This window comes from Oryza sativa, chromosome 4, assembly GCF_034140825.1.
Source record: "Oryza sativa Japonica Group chromosome 4, ASM3414082v1".
Taxonomy (NCBI): Eukaryota; Viridiplantae; Streptophyta; class Magnoliopsida; order Poales; family Poaceae; genus Oryza; species Oryza sativa.
The window spans coordinates 6,348,587-6,366,294 of NC_089038.1; the positions used below are offsets into that span (position 1 = coordinate 6,348,587).

General features: G+C 41.7%; 2 protein-coding genes and 1 long non-coding RNA gene across 4 annotated transcripts; all 3 read right to left on the reverse strand.

The window, feature by feature from the left end:
* Window positions 1–366: 366 nt before the first annotated feature.
* Window positions 367–2,749, reverse strand: LOC4335125 (uncharacterized). 2 transcript variants are annotated; one of them, XR_010741068.1, is made up of 3 exons: window positions 1,551–2,749; window positions 611–792; window positions 367–448 (listed from the first exon to the last, which is right to left on the reverse strand). XR_010741068.1 is itself a non-coding variant. In XM_026025139.2 (2 exons), exon 1 carries the CDS (start codon window positions 2,283–2,285, stop codon window positions 1,566–1,568), a length of 720 nt encoding a protein of 239 aa, XP_025880924.1. In that variant the 5' UTR covers window positions 2,286–2,749; the 3' UTR covers window positions 367–792; window positions 1,551–1,565. The 2 variants fall into 2 exon arrangements, 1 of the variants encoding a protein (XP_025880924.1); XM_026025139.2 differs by having other exon boundaries at window positions 367–792.
* Window positions 2,750–4,994: 2,245 nt separating this feature from the next.
* On the reverse strand, window positions 4,995–6,104 carry LOC136356278 (uncharacterized). Its single transcript, XR_010740978.1, has 2 exons — window positions 5,404–6,104; window positions 4,995–5,320 (listed from the first exon to the last, which is right to left on the reverse strand). It is a non-coding gene; the product is annotated as an uncharacterized lncRNA (long non-coding RNA).
* An 864-nt stretch (window positions 6,105–6,968) lies between these two features.
* On the reverse strand, window positions 6,969–8,477 carry LOC4335126 (F-box protein CPR1). The gene has a single exon (XM_015778384.3). The coding sequence runs from the start codon at window positions 8,391–8,393 to the stop codon at window positions 7,191–7,193; it is 1,203 nt and encodes a 400-aa protein (XP_015633870.1). The 5' UTR covers window positions 8,394–8,477; the 3' UTR covers window positions 6,969–7,190.
* Between the last annotated feature and the right edge of the window lie 9,231 nt (window positions 8,478–17,708).

Genomic DNA, 17,708 nt, shown 5'->3' on the forward strand with positions numbered 1-17,708 from the left:
CCAATTAGAACACCTTATAGAATATATGACTACTCCTAGTCCTAGCTAGGACAACACCATCTTGAAGAAAATTTCATCAAGCACTGAAGATGCTCTGAACTTACTTGATTACAGAATCCATGAAGCCATATCTGAAACCATGGACAAGGTGACACCTGAATTTGTTGATTCTTCAACTGCTGGTTATCCCTCTTCCATGATGACCATCATCATTACCACTTCCACCACTACAAGCAGCTCAACCTCAACAGTTAAACAACCAGTTCAAGAAAATAGATGCAAAAGTGAGATTGTGTCTTGTCAAAAGTTCATGCTGCAGCACCAAATGAATTTCAAAATTTTGTAGATGAAACCATAGGAGCGGTATTGTCCATCACAAATCATTCAGAGTAGTCCTTTTAGATAAAGGTCATAGGACCTTGCTTTTCATTGAAAGCAAAGCAAGGAACTGCAGGTATTTCCAACATACAGGATAATATCAGGTTTTCTGGTCAGACCCCAGTCATCTAACAGACATAACTCAACAAGTTTTAACAGAACATCCTAAAGACAGTAAACTAGGACTATAAACCTTCCCCTGGCTTCACCTAGTCAAAGTGATAGCACATACCTAATAGACACAATGTACAACTCCAGCAAAGATAAAACACCAAGCAGCTACATCCAGCAAGACTAGTATCAGGTCAGCCAACTCCAGAATGTGGTAATCGCCAAGCTTTTCATGGCATCATGTAGCGCTGAAGACAAGAGTTCCACCCAACTGACTTCATCAGATAACAGATGGGTCTTACACTGCAAATGTAAAGACAATTCAAAAGGAGATAATCAGAGGGGATGAGGCAAGTTTATTTCTGAAGATTGTACCATTTCTGGTCAACAAGAGTTGCCAGCAAACAACAATAAATAGCATAAAGTCAACTCTAGCACTTTTGGACCCAAACCAATAACCAAAAGAAAAAAGTCAAAATTTGAAGGAATTCTGCTCCAGTTCAGAGCATCTCTGCAAATGCACCACAAAGCAACAGGCCAACAGCAATTGGGAATTTGAAAAGGATATGATTAGCAGTTTCAAATTCCCAACACAACTAATAAAATTCAGAGCCATTGCAGTTCCTTTTCTCAACTGGACTGCAGATTGGATTCTATCTTTATAAGCCAACCAGAGAAAATGTTTCATTTTCATGGAGAAAGGAGCTGATCAAATATCCTTCAACCTCAGATCAGTCACATCAGCAAAAGAAAAAGAAAAAAAAAAGAGGCTATCAACATGTCCTGAAGTGGTAATTTCATCGAGATGTAGGAGAGTATGCATTATAAGACCATAGGACACTATGAAGAAACAATTCATGCAGCAAAATAACACTTGTAGCTTCCTGAATACAAATTCATGTACCATCAGTTTTCAGGCAAGAAGTTTAATTGCATACATAATGCATACTGCAATTAAGAAGTTTGTAAGCTTAAACCTCATCCAATACATAGAGATTGCACCATATATAATTCAGAAGCAGGCAAGGGCAATAGAAAGAAGTCTTAAAAAGAGGAACCACCTCATTCAGCAGGCATCACACGAAAGGCGAAGCATTCACGACATAGTCCAGCAGAGATGGAAAGAATGCATGCGGAACAAGGCTTGCTCTAAGCTTCACTGGAGTAATACTGAGGCCGTCATTATCATGTGGCAAACTCGCCAACAGCTTGCCATCAGTACCAATGTAGAGCATGGCTCGTTTGCAGTTAACCAGCACAAGCACATCCCCATCCTCGGAAGAAACCATCACACTGTAAAGATCACGCTTCACATCAAGCTCTCTCCTGATCTCTAGAACTGGCAATTCAACCCGGTACTTGAGAGACCAGACCTCTCTCTCATAATCCTCCAGCACCCAGATATCTACAAATGTCGCACCATCGTCACAGCAGTACATGCCGAGCATACAATTAATCTCAAACAGGCCATGAAACGCTCTCCACACCGCCTTGCCGAATGGAGACCGCATCCACCGGAACGACTCGGCTGTAATGTCAAACGCCAAAATCATATCTTCGATTCTCTTATACCAATGCAGGCTCCCATGCAGCAGCACAGATGCGCCGTTTGCCTCCGCCTCTGGCCACCCAATGCACCTCGGCAAATCGCCAGAGCCCAATGTGTAGACGTAGCAGGCGTTTCTATCGCCGGGGATCAGAACATCAACGAGCCGCTCCGAAGCAGGTAGCTCTATCCTGTAGAGCAGAAGCCGATACTCGCCGGTGGGGCGGTGCCAGTACAAGCCCATGAGCATGAACCCGGTGAGCAGCGGCAGCGGGATGTCACCGGACTGACGCGTGGTCGGGTTACAGATCGAGAAGCGGACACTGGAATGGGCACCGATGGCCCTCTTCCTCCAGAGGACAAGGATGCCGTCGCAGGAGGCCTCCTCCACGCAGAAGACGGAGCTGTCGAACCGGGCGACGGGGTGGAGGAGCCGGCGCCGGCGGTCGACGGCGAGGACGTCGCCGTTTCTGCAGCCGGTGACGAGGGGGAGGGAGGGCTGGTGGCGGTGGTGGGCGAGGAGGAAGTCGCGGGTGGAGGTGAGGCGGCGCCATGCGCGGCACACCAGGCGGCAGCGGAGGAGGGGTTTGGGGGGAAGCCGTACCAGGATGTCCCAGACGACGAGGACCTCCGGGAGGGCGACGCCGGAGCTGAGCGGCGGCGGGAGTCCTGTCGCCGCCGCCGCCGCCGCCAGTGGAGTGAAGTGACGAGGCCAGAGACGGGCTGACGGCGGAGATACCCTTTTGGGCCTTTGGCTTTTTCTTTCTTTTTTTTTTTTTTTTGAAAATTCGATCAGCAGCACAGAGAAACCCCGTTAACAGAGAAACCCTTTTGGCCTTTGGTACCGTTTTCTTTGCTGTGCTATGATCGAATTTTCTCCACAGAGAAACCCGTTAACAAATTTCTCACTTCGATTGGAAGCACATATCATCGGTTTTCCTACTATACATAACACTTTCATCACATTTTGAGCTAACGGTGTTAGATTAAAGTAGAAAAATTTATCCTGTAATAACTAATTTTGAGTTAACGGAAGTGCTATATATTGAAGGAAAATCGATGACATGTGCTTCTAGTCAAAGTGAAAAATTCCTTGTGCTATTTTTTCGTACTGGTTTTTTTTTCCTATGGATCGAACTCTCTCTTTTTTGGGCCGGTAGAGCCACGACTCATTAAACGTTCATTTTCATCTTGAACATCAGAGACAATTTCTTACGTTCAAGGCATTAAATTTCAATCACCTTAAAATTTCAATTTCATTTCTAAAATTTCTTCTAACTGAAATGTGACTTCATACATCTCCTTATCATCATCCTCCTTTTGCCTTTTCCCTGTACTTTACTATTGAACCATTTTTTTAACTCAAATGTGACTTCATACATAAGCATTTCAGGGGTAGTCAAAACAAATATTAAGGGTAGAGCAATGGGGTTCATAACGCCCACTTTGATCCTCACCATATTTGGAGTTGTGACAAACAGTCCCTCAATATTCAATATCTTGTACAGCCCCAAACATGACCCAACTTCATAAAATGCCAAATGATTCTTCATTTCAAGGCAGACCAATCATGCACATCCACCCGCACAATGTGTAATTTGCCGGCAGCAGCAGCCCCTTGAGTCCATTTCTTGATAAAAAAAATTCTCATTTCAGCTCCTTTAAGCTTAAAATCCTCAAAATCTGCTAGTGCACCTAGGTTCCCTTTGATAGGAAGTCCCATTGGATTGTGCTTTGGCTTTCCAATTCCAATTCGATTTGAATTGCATATTAAGGCTGTGTTCGAGAGGAGGGGTTGTCTCCCGGCACGCAAAACGAAGCATATATTATTGCATGATTAATTAAGTATTGTTTTTTTTGAAAATTGGATTAATATGATTTTTTAAAACAACTTTCGTATTGAAATTTTTTGTAAAAAACACAATGTTTAGCGGTTTGAAAAGCATGCGTGCAAAAAACGAGAGAAGTGAGTTAGGAAAAGTGGGGGAAGAACACAGCCTAAACCCCTCTTCCACTTGTTTCGCTACTAGTACACCACCAAAAAGGATTGACACTATCCCCGTTGGATTGGCATGCTCTTTACTCACAACCGCCCTTGCGTTTTGGATGAGAATGTAACCCAACCCATTTGCTGCACAACCCACAAATTTCTTACTCTCCAAATAGCATTCTAAAGTACGATGATTGTCCCTCCCACATATGACACAAAGAAACTTGAACATTGCAATCTCTAATTGTATGACCATGAATCTTACACCTACTGCAAAAACCTTTGAGATCAGCTTGCGATTTTACCAGTTGAGTCAGCTCATCTGTCGCCTGCTCTTTTCCTTCTAGACTTGCTTTGCCCGATCTCTGGGTCTCCGCTTGCGACTCCGATCAGGATGCCACTGCTGCGGATTCGTTTGTTTATGAATCCGCAGCCTATATGTGCCCCTGCATTAGCTTCTCTTGATGTGCTTGAGCAACCCCCTCTATTTTGCTTCTGCTGCACCTCAATAGTCATTGCCTTGGTATGGTGGGCGACATGGTTGCCACCTATTCGGCATGAGTTTCTCTCCCATCAGCTCTCCTCGTGCTGCCTTCACCGCCGAGACGAAATCCCTTGAATCACCGGATTTTGTCCCCTTCCAGATCCCACCCCTCCCACCGATGCTCTCCCTCGGCCACTTTCTTCCACTACTCGCCAATGTTCTCCATCCCGCCGCCAAATCCCTCATGAAAATCCGGCACAACCCTCCTCAGATGATGAAATGGGTTCGAGATGTGGGGGAATGGTGGCGTGGGAGCTAGGTGCCTAGGTTTACCCTTGATTCGAGTGGATCGAGAGAGGAAAAGGGGAAAAGGGGTGGATCAAGTTTTTTTTTACTCAACAGCTGTGCTTCCAAAAACATGCGGCCACAGCTCACAGCAGAAAAATGACTCGTTGTTTTGCTTCAAAATGAAAAGTTGGCCTCTGCTCTCTACCTCCAGTACATCAAGATACAGGGCAAAAACATTCACAAATTCAGTCACCACGTACACGACCATGGTTACAGTTAAGAATTCACAAATTCAAGTTATCAACAGTACAGTACAAGCTGATGCACAGCTCTAAAAATTCAAGCACCACATGATTAGGTTACTAAGATTTCGGCAACACCATGTCACCATCACTAGGTCTGCGAGCGTGAAATTGAATTTATTCCAAGGAACACGTAACAATTCTGGAGGCCGAGTGAGCTATGCCAGTATGCTCTTGTGCAGGAGATCAAAGCAACCTTAGGTGCAGGTGCAACCGTGCAGCTGAGAGATGTCGAAACAAGAATTCAAGCATGGAAGACTGGCAAACTACTTATCAAGCTGAAGATGTTGACTTATTTGATTACCGAATCCATGAAGCTACATCTGAAGCCATGGAACACTGAATTTGTTGATTCAATCCCTCTTTCCATGATGGCTAGTCCACCAAGCAGCTCAACCTCAACAATTAAACATCCATCTTGCATTATTAAACATAATCTAATTGAAATTATGAGTTACTATATATGCACGAAACTTTGAATAGCTGAATTTTATGTATAACAATGCAGTAAACAAAATGGCAACAGCGATCACATCATGAAACAACAGTATACCATTGTGATTTCCAATTAAAAATTAATAGAATATGAATATTACTAGCTATGACAAAACACCCGTTGGGGGAAGTTTCAGACGACAATAGTACCTTCTTTTGCCTATTCAGATTGTTTCTTTGAGACTTAACCATGCCCACTTAGCTAAATTGCAGTACTTTTACATGTATGAAACATAACTAGAAACCAGCCCATGTCTGCTCCTTAGACAATCAGGATGGAAGCCTCATTTGACAGAGTCTGCCTGCCCCTATGCAGGATATCAGTATTACTACCAGAGGGATGATGCGACAGATAGACTAAACAAAAATGCTACAGTACAGCTTGTGCAGTATGCTCTTATGCAGGAGATTAAAGCAACCGTGCGTGCAGCTGAGAGATGTCAAAACAAGAATTCAAGCATAGCAAACTGGAAAAGTACTTATCAAGTTGAATATGTTCCGTACTTACTTGCTTATCTAATCCTTGAAGCTATATGTGAAGCCATGGACAAGGTGACCAATGAATTTGTTCATTCTTCAGCTGCTTGTTCTCCCTATTCCATGATGACCACCATCATCACCACCACTTCCGTCGCTAATAGCAGCTCAAACTCAACAGTTACACATTCATCTTATATTCTCAAATGCATTTTTTCTCCGATGAAGACCTTAATGGCTTAATTGATTTAGTAAACATATTTGATAGTATTGATGAACATATGCCAACATTCCTGGAGATAGATTAATAAATGCTTGCAAACACTAGCTTCGATGGCACAGAACCTCTTTGCCAGGCGAATCCTTTTTTGGTAGGATCCATGGAAGTAAAGAAATTGAAAGGAAAACTTTTGGATAAGAATGACGGTAGTTGAAATTGCAGGTGCTGGCATGACTGCTTTACTGCGCCAAATGTAAACAGCCCTGCTGTGAATGCGTGCTTCAACCATTTAACAGTTCAATTTTTTCAAGATATCAACTATTGTTTCCAACTAATTATAAAAATCACTAAACAATATAACTTCCTGGAAGAAGACAAACATGCCCAACAATTGCAGAATGCAATGGACTCTGTCAGTAACTACCGCGAACTGTTCATTTCATTGAACACTGGGCTCTACCGTAACCATTTCATTAAGAGTTTTTAGAGCATTAGAGCACTCCCTTGAGTGTAAAAAACATAGCAAATCAAATGTGCACAACATCCCGGTTCAGGAAAATACAAGCAAAAAACCAGGTTAATGTTTATAGTGCAACACCAAGTAAGTTTCATTTTTTTTTAGATAAAACCATGTGAGCAGTATTGTTCATCATTAATCAGTGAGAGTTGTTTCCACCTTGGACCAAAAGACTATCGACATGTCGTATTTGTAATTCAATCAAGACGTAGTAGGTTTTGCATTATAAGTCACAATGAACCAACTATTCATGTGGCCAAATACAATTATTGTATCCTGGTTGCACATTCATCTACAATAAGTTCAGCTAAGAAGTTTTCATACATAAAAGCACAATTCAGAAAATAATAAGTTTGTGTGCTCAAACTTCATTTAGCAGACATCAGATGAAAGGCAAATCATTCACGACATAACTTTTTAGCAACGGAAAGAATGCATGTGGAACAAGGCTTTGTTTAAGCTTCATACGAGTAACCATGATGTCATTACCATCATGTTCGAGACGCGCCAACAGCTTGCCGTCAGTATCAAAGCAAAGCACCGATTGTCCGCAATCAACCAGCACAACCACAACCTCATCCCCATCCTCGGACGAAACCATCACACTCCAAGAATCACCCACGTCAAGTTCCCCCCTGATACATGTAACCGGCAATTCAACCTGGTACTTGATGGACCAGACCTCTTGCTCGTAATCCTGCAGAGCCCAGATATTTACAATCGTCTTGTCATGATTACAGCAGTACAAGCCAAGTGTAGAATCCATCTCAAGCACATCTGCCCAGAGTTCCCGGTTCAATTCATTCTCCGTCTTGTCAATGGGCGCGCGCATCCACCGGAATGACTCGGCCGTGGTATCGAACACCAGAATCATATGTTTGATGCTATGGTACCAATGCAGCAGGCTGCCATGAAGCTGGGCAGGTCTGCAGCGTCTGCTGTGGCCGGCTAACATGGACACCTCTGGCTCTGCCCAACCGATGCGCCTGGGCATGTCGTTGGAGCCCAATGTGTAGACGTAGCTGGCATCTCTCTCGACATGCCCAGGAATCAGATCTTCCAACACCACCTTCTCAGCTCGGTAGAGCAGAATCCGGTAGTCGCCGGTGGGGCTGTGCTGGTACAACCCCAAGAACATGAATCCGGAGATCAGCGGGAGGTCACCGAATTGGCGCGTGGTCGGGTTACAGATGGAGTATTGCGGGGGGCCGGTGTTCCGGGAGATGAGAAGGAGTCCATCGCAGGACGAATCCAGGTAGTCGGCGGTGCTGGCGTACCGGGCGACCGGATGGAGCCGCGCGGCGGCGCCCCTGCGGCGGCCGAGGGTGAGGGTGAGGACGTCGATGAGGTACATAATATCGGCGTAGTCGCAGGCGGCGATGAGGGGGAGGGAGGGCTGGTGGCGGTGGTGGGCGAGGAGGAAGTCGCGGGTGGATGTGAGGCGGCGCCATGCGCGGCAGACCAAGCGGCAGCGGAGGAGGGGCTTGGGGGGTAGGCGTACCAGGATCTCCCAGACCACGAGCTCCTCCGGGAGCGGGAGGCCGGGGCTCACCGGCGGCAGCCCTCGCGTTGCCGCCTCCGCCATGGTCGCCGTCGCGGCAGCGGCGGTGGAGCCGTGGAAGGAGGTGAGGCGAGGCGACCTTTTTCCCTTTTTTGAGAGGGGAAAGGCGAGGTGACTTGGGTTGGGTAGGAGCTTTGAATGAGCCTTGGGCCTTTTCCTTTATGGGCCAGCGGAGCTATGTGACTAATTAAGGAATAAGTTTATCTGAGGTCTCTTAACTTATCAACGAATCCGATTTTCGTCCTTTAACCGGAAAACCAGATACAACGGGTCCCTCAACTGTTAAAACCGGTGGTCTCATTTTAGATGGCAGTCGCTGTGCACCACCCCTCCTCACTCACGCTTGGAGAGAGGACAAAGGAGATGGGAGAGAGATGAATACATGGGAGTTGGGGAGAGAGGAGGAAGAAGAGGGGTGAGAATGACATGTCGGATTTGTTGACAGTTAAGGGACCTCATATGAACTTATTCCACTAATTAAATGGTGATTTTCGTGTTGAGGGCTAGTTTAGCACAGTTCTAGCTCCATGTCAAATAGTTTCAACTCCACCAAAAATAGAAGCGGAGTTGGGTAGAGTTCTCTCACAAAATAAACTAGATGAATGGAGCTGGGTTTAGGCTGCTACACAACTCCACTTCAGACCCAACTCCTGTAGCTAAATTCAATGTAAGGAAAGTATCTTTCATGCCATATATAATATACTCTCTCTGTCCCAAAATATAATAATTTAGTGCATGTTTGGTAGAGCTACAACTCCTAAATTTAGCTTCAAAAGTTGGGTATGGAGTGGAGTTGTGAAACTGCCTAATCCTAGCTCCATTCATCTAGTTTATTTTGTGAGAGCATTCTACCCAGCTCCGCTTCTATTTTTGGTGGCTTCATTTTGTCGTGTCCGCCCACGACTTATTCTGTGAATACTAGTTTCGCACGAAAAAATCGGAATTTTTCTGACATGGGTGCAGATGGGCGGGAGATCTGCCGCGAAAACCCTTTTCGACCTCAGGGAAAAATCGTTTTTTTTAAGTAGTGTGGGAGAAAATATATGATGACAAAGCTATATTATAATATTAATATGAGAAGAGTATAATTAGCATAATTTTACATGATATATGATGCAATAATGGGGAAACATAATCCCAAAAGAAACAAAGATTGGGAATATAACACGTGGCAGTTTAAGAAAGCAAATAAAAAGAACATGGACAGTTGATCGGAAGAGGCAAAGCAAGAACTGGAGAAGTGGAAAAGTAAACCATGTCAATGAAGAATTTATAGTGGGGCGAGCTAGGTCAATGGTTTCCGAAGATGAGGTGCTTGGATCTCGGAAATGCTGTTCTGCGATCGATCGCTCTGGGGATGGGGCAGCGATCGATCCCCTCCCTTCACCTGGTTTTCTTTTTTGGTACCGCATTACTTTTCTATTTTAGTAAATTTTTACACCTAAAGTTTATACATCTCAAGTTTACACATCTAAAGTTTAGAGACCAAAAGTTTATAAGTCAAAAGTTTATATATCCGATTTAAATTTGAATTTGAATTCAAATATTTTTTTATATATAGTATTTCTGTAAATCTAAAGTTTATACACCTAAAGTTTATAGATCTAAAGTTTATAAGTCAAAAGTTTATATACCCGTTTCAAATTTGAATTTGAATTATATCTGATTCAAATTTGAATTTGAATTTAAATATTTTCTATATATAGTATTTCTATACATCTAAAGTTTATACACCTAAAGTTTATAGATTCAAAGTTTATAAGTCAAAAGTTTACATACCCGATTCAAATTTGAATTTGAATTACATCTGATTCAAATTTGAATTTGAATTCAAATATTTTCTATATATAGTATTTCTATACATCTAAAGTTTATACACCTAAAGTTTATAAACCCAAAGTTTATAAGTCAAAAGTTTACATACCCGATTCAAATTTTAATTTGAATTCAAATTTTTTATATATAGTATATCTATACATAAATTTTTCTAACTTTTGTTTTTTTAAAAATTTTGTGTGGTGTACTGTAGTAGAAAGAGAAGAAGGGGAGGAGGAAGGAGGAGAAGAGGGAGGAGTATAGGGGGTTGCGATCGATCACCCATTAGCCTCCCCCCTTGATCGGAAGACACAGAAACGCACCGATTTTGCTAAACGTTTGTCGCGTGATTTCTCATCGAAAATTTGACGTTTTTCTGGCCGTCGGATGGTGCGCTAGATTGGTGGTGGATTTCGCGTGGGGAGCCACGTGGGCCGATCTGGTCCGAGCTCGTGTCGTCCTAGCCGTTTTCTCGCTCTCTCGCCTGCGCTTTCTTTTCTCGTTCTCTCTCTCCCTTTCTTTTCTCGTTCGCTCCGGAGAGAGTGAGAGCTCTCGCAAAATAAATCTCCTTCCCGGTGAGTTGTTTTCTCGATTTTCTCCGTAAAAATCGATTTCTTTAACCATTGAAAAATTAAGACAATTGAAACTAAAATTATACATGTAAATTTAGTTGATATGACATGTAAGTGCACTGTAATTTTGATAAAAATATTGTGTAAGTAAATTTGTATTAGTTATTTTATTTCAAATATAAAATTACAATCCTATATAACTAAAATTACATATGTAAATTTAGTTGATATGACATGTAAATGCACTGTAATTTTGATAAAAATGTTGTGTAAATAAATTTGTATTAGTTATTTTATTTTGTAGTCCGTTAGATACAAATCCAAGGGAAGAAAAAATCTAGACCCGAGTGATGGATAGGCGGTCCCGAAACGCACATGCACTGGACATACTAGACAGGTAAGCACGGCGTAACGCCGCGCGGTAGCTGTCGTGCACCGTTTTTCTTTTTATACGGTGGCTCAATATCTGTTAAATATTACACATGGTCGCATACGCGGCAACTTGAGCAGGATTATGTGCGCTACGACTACAATTTCATATTTTTGTGTTGGAGAAGGCACTTAGACTGAATGCTAGAATGTGTGTGTATCCAGTGCTATTTTTAGAAGAACCCCTGCGTCTATATACGAAACCTTCTTACGCAATACATAAAGAAAATTAAACCAATAATATTATTGCCCAAGGAACGTCACACACAAGTGTAAATAATACCGAGCAAATATATATCAAAGTTGATATCTGCACTTAGCATTTGAACACGGGGACAAAAAATAGTAATATCCCGATATTCAAGAAAAGAGTAATTCATCCAACATCCAAAACTAAGTATATTAATAGACAAAACATAAATGACAGAGAAACATCTGTAGGCTATTTCTTGTGCAGTAGCTCCACACATCAAGACAGAAAGGATTAACATGTGTAAATCAAATAGCAAAATTCGCTTAACTCGCAAAGTTCTCTACTAAATGCCAAATATATATATATCCTAAACATTTGTATAAAATGACATACAACAATTGAGCAAAAAGTATCAGTGTGAAGTTAAGGTTTAGTGCTCAACTATGACGCTAGCACACTATTTTGTCCTTCTGCAGAGAAAACAATCCCAACCATAGAGATAATTAGATACAATTAGGAAATTTGAAAATACTAAAGACTAACTCCAAAATCCAAATCCAATAACCCCACGGCAATAACACAAGGAAAAGCACTATTTTCGCGGCAATTACCCCGCAGCTCCCAGGGCCCCAACTGCTCGTTCGAGTAATACCGTTGGAGACCTCGACACCAGCGCCATCTCTTCCTGCCACTCACGCTTCACGTCCCTGCTCCTCCTCGCATGTGACCCGACTCACGCACCTACTACCTTGTTCTGGCCTTGTTTAGTTCTAATTTTTTTTCTTCAAACTTTCAACTTTTCCATCATATCAAAACTTTTCTACACACATAAACTTCCAACTTTTCTATCACATCGTTCCAATTTCAACCAAACTTTCAATTTTGACGTGAACTAAACACACCCTCTATTCTTCTATTGATTTCCGAGCCTTACAGAATGTGCTTCATTTAAATCCTCAAATGTGGTCGTAGGAACCTCGTTGGTGCTATGGCAGCATAGCACACATCCGCTCATGCTTGGCGAAGCTGCCTGCAATATGGCTATGTTCGGTTACTGGGGTTAGGAACCCTCTCCCACACGAAAAACAGAGTGGTCCATTAGCACATGATTAATTAAGTATTAAGTAATTTTTTTTTCAAAAATAGATTAATTTGAATTTTTAAGCAACTTTCATATAGAAATTTTTTGCAAAAAATGTACCGTTTAACAGTTTGAAAAGCGTACGCGCGAAAAACAAGAGAGTGGGCTGAAATGAACACAGCGGCACGGCCATGCGTCCATGCCCGACACCGAATGTCTCAATGATGTTCTGCACATCAACCTTAACGATATCGATGCTGCAGGGGGCAAGGTAGGCGTGACGCTCACCGTAGAAGGTAGGCATGGGCAGTATGGTGTGGGTGGACGGACCCCATGTCGAGTACGTACGTAGAAGGAAACCATGATGATGTCCGGGTGGCTGGTTCCTCGATCGTCACCCCTGTGACTGCACCCGGTACGCCAACGTCGCCTCATACCACACCTACGGTCCGTCCCCTTCACTGTCCGGGTCGCACACTCACATTACTCCAGTATCCCGCCATCGCATTTCTCACGTACACCTATCGAACACAACAAAACATAAGACACCAACCAAACAAGAAATATGCATGGCAGCGGAAAAAGGTATGACAACACACAGGAAACAACTCAAGTAGCACTGAAGAAATAAAGAAAGAATATATATTGATGTGAAGAATGTATGGGAAAACAACGAGATGGTCGGACTTAAATAGCAAAAGAAAGAGCCAATAAAGTGAGAGAAAAAATACCACATACTTAAGGAGCAAGGAGGAGCATAAACATTGGAAAGAAGAGAACACATGACAACACACATGAGCAGCATGAGAGCACGCAGCACGCGCATGTCGGCACGAGGCAAGCAGAAGCAGCTAGCTAGATGTGTGCAACATTGTAGCTTGCCATGCATGGACTGTAAGAAGATAAGGAGAGAGAAACAATCCTTAGCTCACAAGCTAAAACAAACGACAAGAACATAATACTGCGTGTACTGTAAGAAATAACGAATCAGGAAGGGGCACGTTAGATATAACCGGCCGTTACCGGCTAAGTAAAACACAACGTAAAATAAAATGGAAAAAATCACCGACACGTACGTGGGCACCATGTGAAGAAAGTTGGCCACCAGTAACATACACCGGATACGTCACCCCAATAGGAAATCAACCGGTCACCAAATCAGTGGAAAACTGTAAAAAAAAATCAGCAGGACACGCGGCAAGCAATGGAAGAGACTAAAAAAATTTCAAAAAACCAGGAAAATCGGAACCTGATCGGTGACTACTAGGTAAGTATTTCGATGCTTCGCCTGGTGGGCCTCGACCATGGTTCATTTTCCAGCAGCAGACCAATAAAAACGATCTAATCCTACCATACAAGTTCAAATCAACAGTTCAAAAGCAATCAAGGTGACGTGGAACAACCACATTGCAGGAAAATCATATTAAATACACTAAGTGGGAATAAACTCTATCGATATAGGATTACGGTTAGGGACGGATTTCATACTCGACAACAAATTGAGGGACCTATAGTGAACTTATTACAAAAGAAGATGACCAAAAATGGCCCAAAGCTTCGGTGGATATTTTTAGGGACTGTTCAGATTGATGTCATTTTCAACCATACTATTTTTTGGCAAAGTCTATGTTTTATTTATTGTTAAATTTGGAAAATATATAAGAAATCCTACCAAAATTTGGTAAGATTTATTTTGGCTACAATCTTAGCATGCTCTTAGTTACTTTTCCTTTTAAATATTTGCTTTATTGATGATTGTATTTTAAAAATTAGGAATTGAGCTATGAAAAATCCGAGCAAATTCTAGAGTGTAATTAACCTCGGAGAATGTAATAAAAATTAAATCCAGCCACGTTTTGTTTAGGAAGTTTTACTTTACAAGCAAATTAATGCAAATTAATGTACACTTCAATATAAATTCTATAAATAATTTATAAATCACCGAAATAAAAATTAAGGTGTGATAAGCAGTCGTAGCAGCAGCCGCAGTAGCTGTGCACACAACCGTTTGGGACCAACCACCGCAAACATATAAAGAAGGAGGCTCTCCTTAGCAAAGCGCGAGTCGTGGCCACCGGGAGCAGCCTAGCAGACGCTAGGACAACATTACCAGTGCAGACCACTCCTCTAACTATAATGGAATACCCCCGTCGTTTGGTGCATGCTGCTCTTTCTCAGGTAGAGGTTATCATGACCTTGAATCGAGGGTTTGCGGACATCACCCAACAGCTGAGAGCGAGTATAATAGTGAGCTATAAGCCTACTATAAATTTAGATGGAGGAGAGATAGTGAAAAATTAAGAGTGTTGGAGCTTATCATAAACTTCAAAACAATTACATTAAATGTATAAGAAAGAGATAGAAAGAAGAGAAAAAAATTATAGCCAACCTTATAGCTAATATATTATATATGTTGACTTTAAAATAAGCTAATAGTAAGAAGTGAGCTGTACTATTAGCTCTGATACAGCTTGATCTCTGAACCGACCAGAAGCAGAACCCACCGAACAGCATGTCCATGAGACCCACACATGGCAGCAGCATACCGATGGCCAGTCGGTGAACATCAGCGCCACCGTACAGAAAAGTCAGGCTAACATGTTGGCCTTTCCAGTCAAAGGGATTCAATCCCTAGCTTGGAGGAGGATCCCCACACTAAGGTAATTTGGATATATATTTCAATGCATTGCATTTAAAAAGAAAAACCTATAAAAATTTGCAAAAGTTAAAAATACCAAAAATATGTGCTTTCCATATTCAGTAAGGCTGTGTTTGCTCCTTCGGGTTGGGAACCATCTCTACCACACAAAAAACGAAACGGTGCATTAGTGCGTGATTAATTAAGTATTAGCAATTTTTTTTCAAAACTGAATTAATTTGATTTTTTAAAGCAACATTCGTATAAAGAATGTTTGCAAAAAATGCACCGTTTATCAATTTGAAAAGCATACGCGCGAAAAACGAGAGATGTGAGTTGGGAAAGCGGGAGAAAGAACTCAGCCTAAGAATGCTCTAGTTCTAATAGTTGAAATAATGAATAGTTTCTCTATTTTGTTTCCTCCAGTGCTTAGTTTATAACTTAGTCTTTGCTTAAGTTTTTGAGTTTGTTGGATAACAATCTTTGTCTTGAACTTGAAACTTGTGGGTTGCACACGCATGATCTATGTCTAAATTGTTACGGGATATGAGATGGTGAAATAGAGACTCTATGATATTTCTCCAAGCGATACTTGAACTCCGGAGTCCTTATTTTCAAAAGAATGAAAAATTTGTAAGTTCCTCAATGATGAAAAATTCCTACCAAAACCATATGATGAGTACAATGAAAAAACCTTTACAAATATGCTACATGTTATTGCATTGAGTTTTTTGAAATTGTTGTGACCCTTGTGAGATTGTTTTCGTACTTTATTAATCAAGGTCACACATGCGCACCCACCATATATGCTTGACCTCTACATTGGAGGTTAGCAAAAAATGTCATACACCCACCATAGTTGTTTTGCCTCTACACTGGGGATTAGCAACATTCCATCTACCAAATAAATGCTCCATTTATGTCAGTAAAAAATGTCTCACATGGTAGTTTGCAAAAGAGATGACTGTGATAGAAGAGGAAAAAAAAGAGGAGATAGAAAATAGAAAATGTTCTCAAGCATTATGAGAAAGAAAAAAAAAAGAAAAAGGAGTGTATGCGCACGATTGTTCTTGAGCAGCATGGGACAAAAAATAGAAGAAGAATAGTCATGTCTCCGATTAGGAATAAAAGAGAGTCTATGACAAGGATTACCACCAAACACTTTCCACCATATAGCCACACAGTTGCACATCTTGATCACATGGTATTTGTGTTCTCCATGGATCCTCTTTTTGATTTTGCAATATATGTGTGATACAGGTATTGCCTCATGTTTTTTTCCACCTTGAGCTCGACATATGATCCTTTTATACGTAGGATGAAAACGAGGCAACATAATGCATTCGTGAGGAATTATACACATTAAGTGATCTGAGAGTACCATTTGAGAAACTTAGATTTTATTTGCAAAATTCTTTATAACCTCCGGAAAGAAAGTTGAACAAAGAATACTCGAGGACTAAGAAAACTATTATAATTCTACTCCACTGGCACTAGAACACTAAACTAAACTTTGAAGAGAGCTTGATTGTTGACGGTCCTTAAATCATAATATCTGACTGTCAATACCTGCATATAATGGAATAAAATATGATATTCAACTTAGTGGTAGGGTTTATTACTAATCATTTCTACTAGTGTTGGTATATATTTGGATGCAGGTGACTACCAAAGTTGAAAGGAAATATACATGAAGAAGGAGGAGAATCAAACTCATATCCAAACTTATGGAGTTTTGGACCCAAAAACCCAATTAAACACCTTCAAATGGGCCTAACCACCATGCCAATGGACTGAGAGCCTCAAAATCAATGTCCATGAGTTCGGCCGAACCCTGACAGAGGCCGCTAGCTCAGGCCCAAGTCCAGTTCGGTAGCAAACCACTCCCCAATGACGATTATGGCCGTTTTCACCGGTGGAAACTGTCATCAGCTAGACACTTGACAAGAGGAGAAGAAATATGCTCTTTGGATGCTATGGAGGATCTCCACACTCCCAAGGCACCTCCACCTATAAATAGAGCTCATCTCCCCCACTTCACCCAGACACCCACACTCAACTTTGAGCTGAATTATAAGAGGCTCTATTGTATATTTTATACATTAGAAATAGGTAGAGGGTGAGGGGAAGCTCTGGAGGAGTGCCCGAAAGTTTGGCGCTCTCTCTGAATTCCACCTCGATGAGTGTAGCTCTCTAGGAGGAATTCTGGAGGAGTAGTGGAGCTGTCGGTACACTCTGCTCAAGGTTCGGAGAAACTTTTTCTATAAAGTAAGCATTCGGGATCCTTTCTTATGTTATTTAATTACTTAGTTCAAGTAAGATATATTTCTATCTTTGCGGGTTCATTGTTGAGTATTCATAGTAAGTGCTCCAGTAATAGGACTCTGGATAAACAAGGAAGTTACTGCACAAGTATTAGAGTAGTAATTAATAACTTAGGCATGATGTCTAGGTTAGAGATTACCTTTGTTTGTTATGTATCCCACGGATTTGTCAGAGGTAGACGGCAGGTGGTGACAGCCCTGAACCCTGTCCTAGTAATCCTCCACGTTCGGGTACATCATAGAGCTATAGCTGGAACCATGCTAGCAGACTAGCAGGGGTCGATGCC

What these genes read in the sequence shown, in the direction of transcription:
- LOC4335126 (XM_015778384.3), bottom strand. Translation starts at nt 8,393, where the DNA reads ATGGCGGAGGCGGCAACGCGAGGGCTGCCGCCGGTGAGCCCCGGCCTC.
- LOC4335125 (XM_026025139.2), bottom strand. Translation starts at nt 2,285, where the DNA reads ATGCTCATGGGCTTGTACTGGCACCGCCCCACCGGCGAGTATCGGCTT.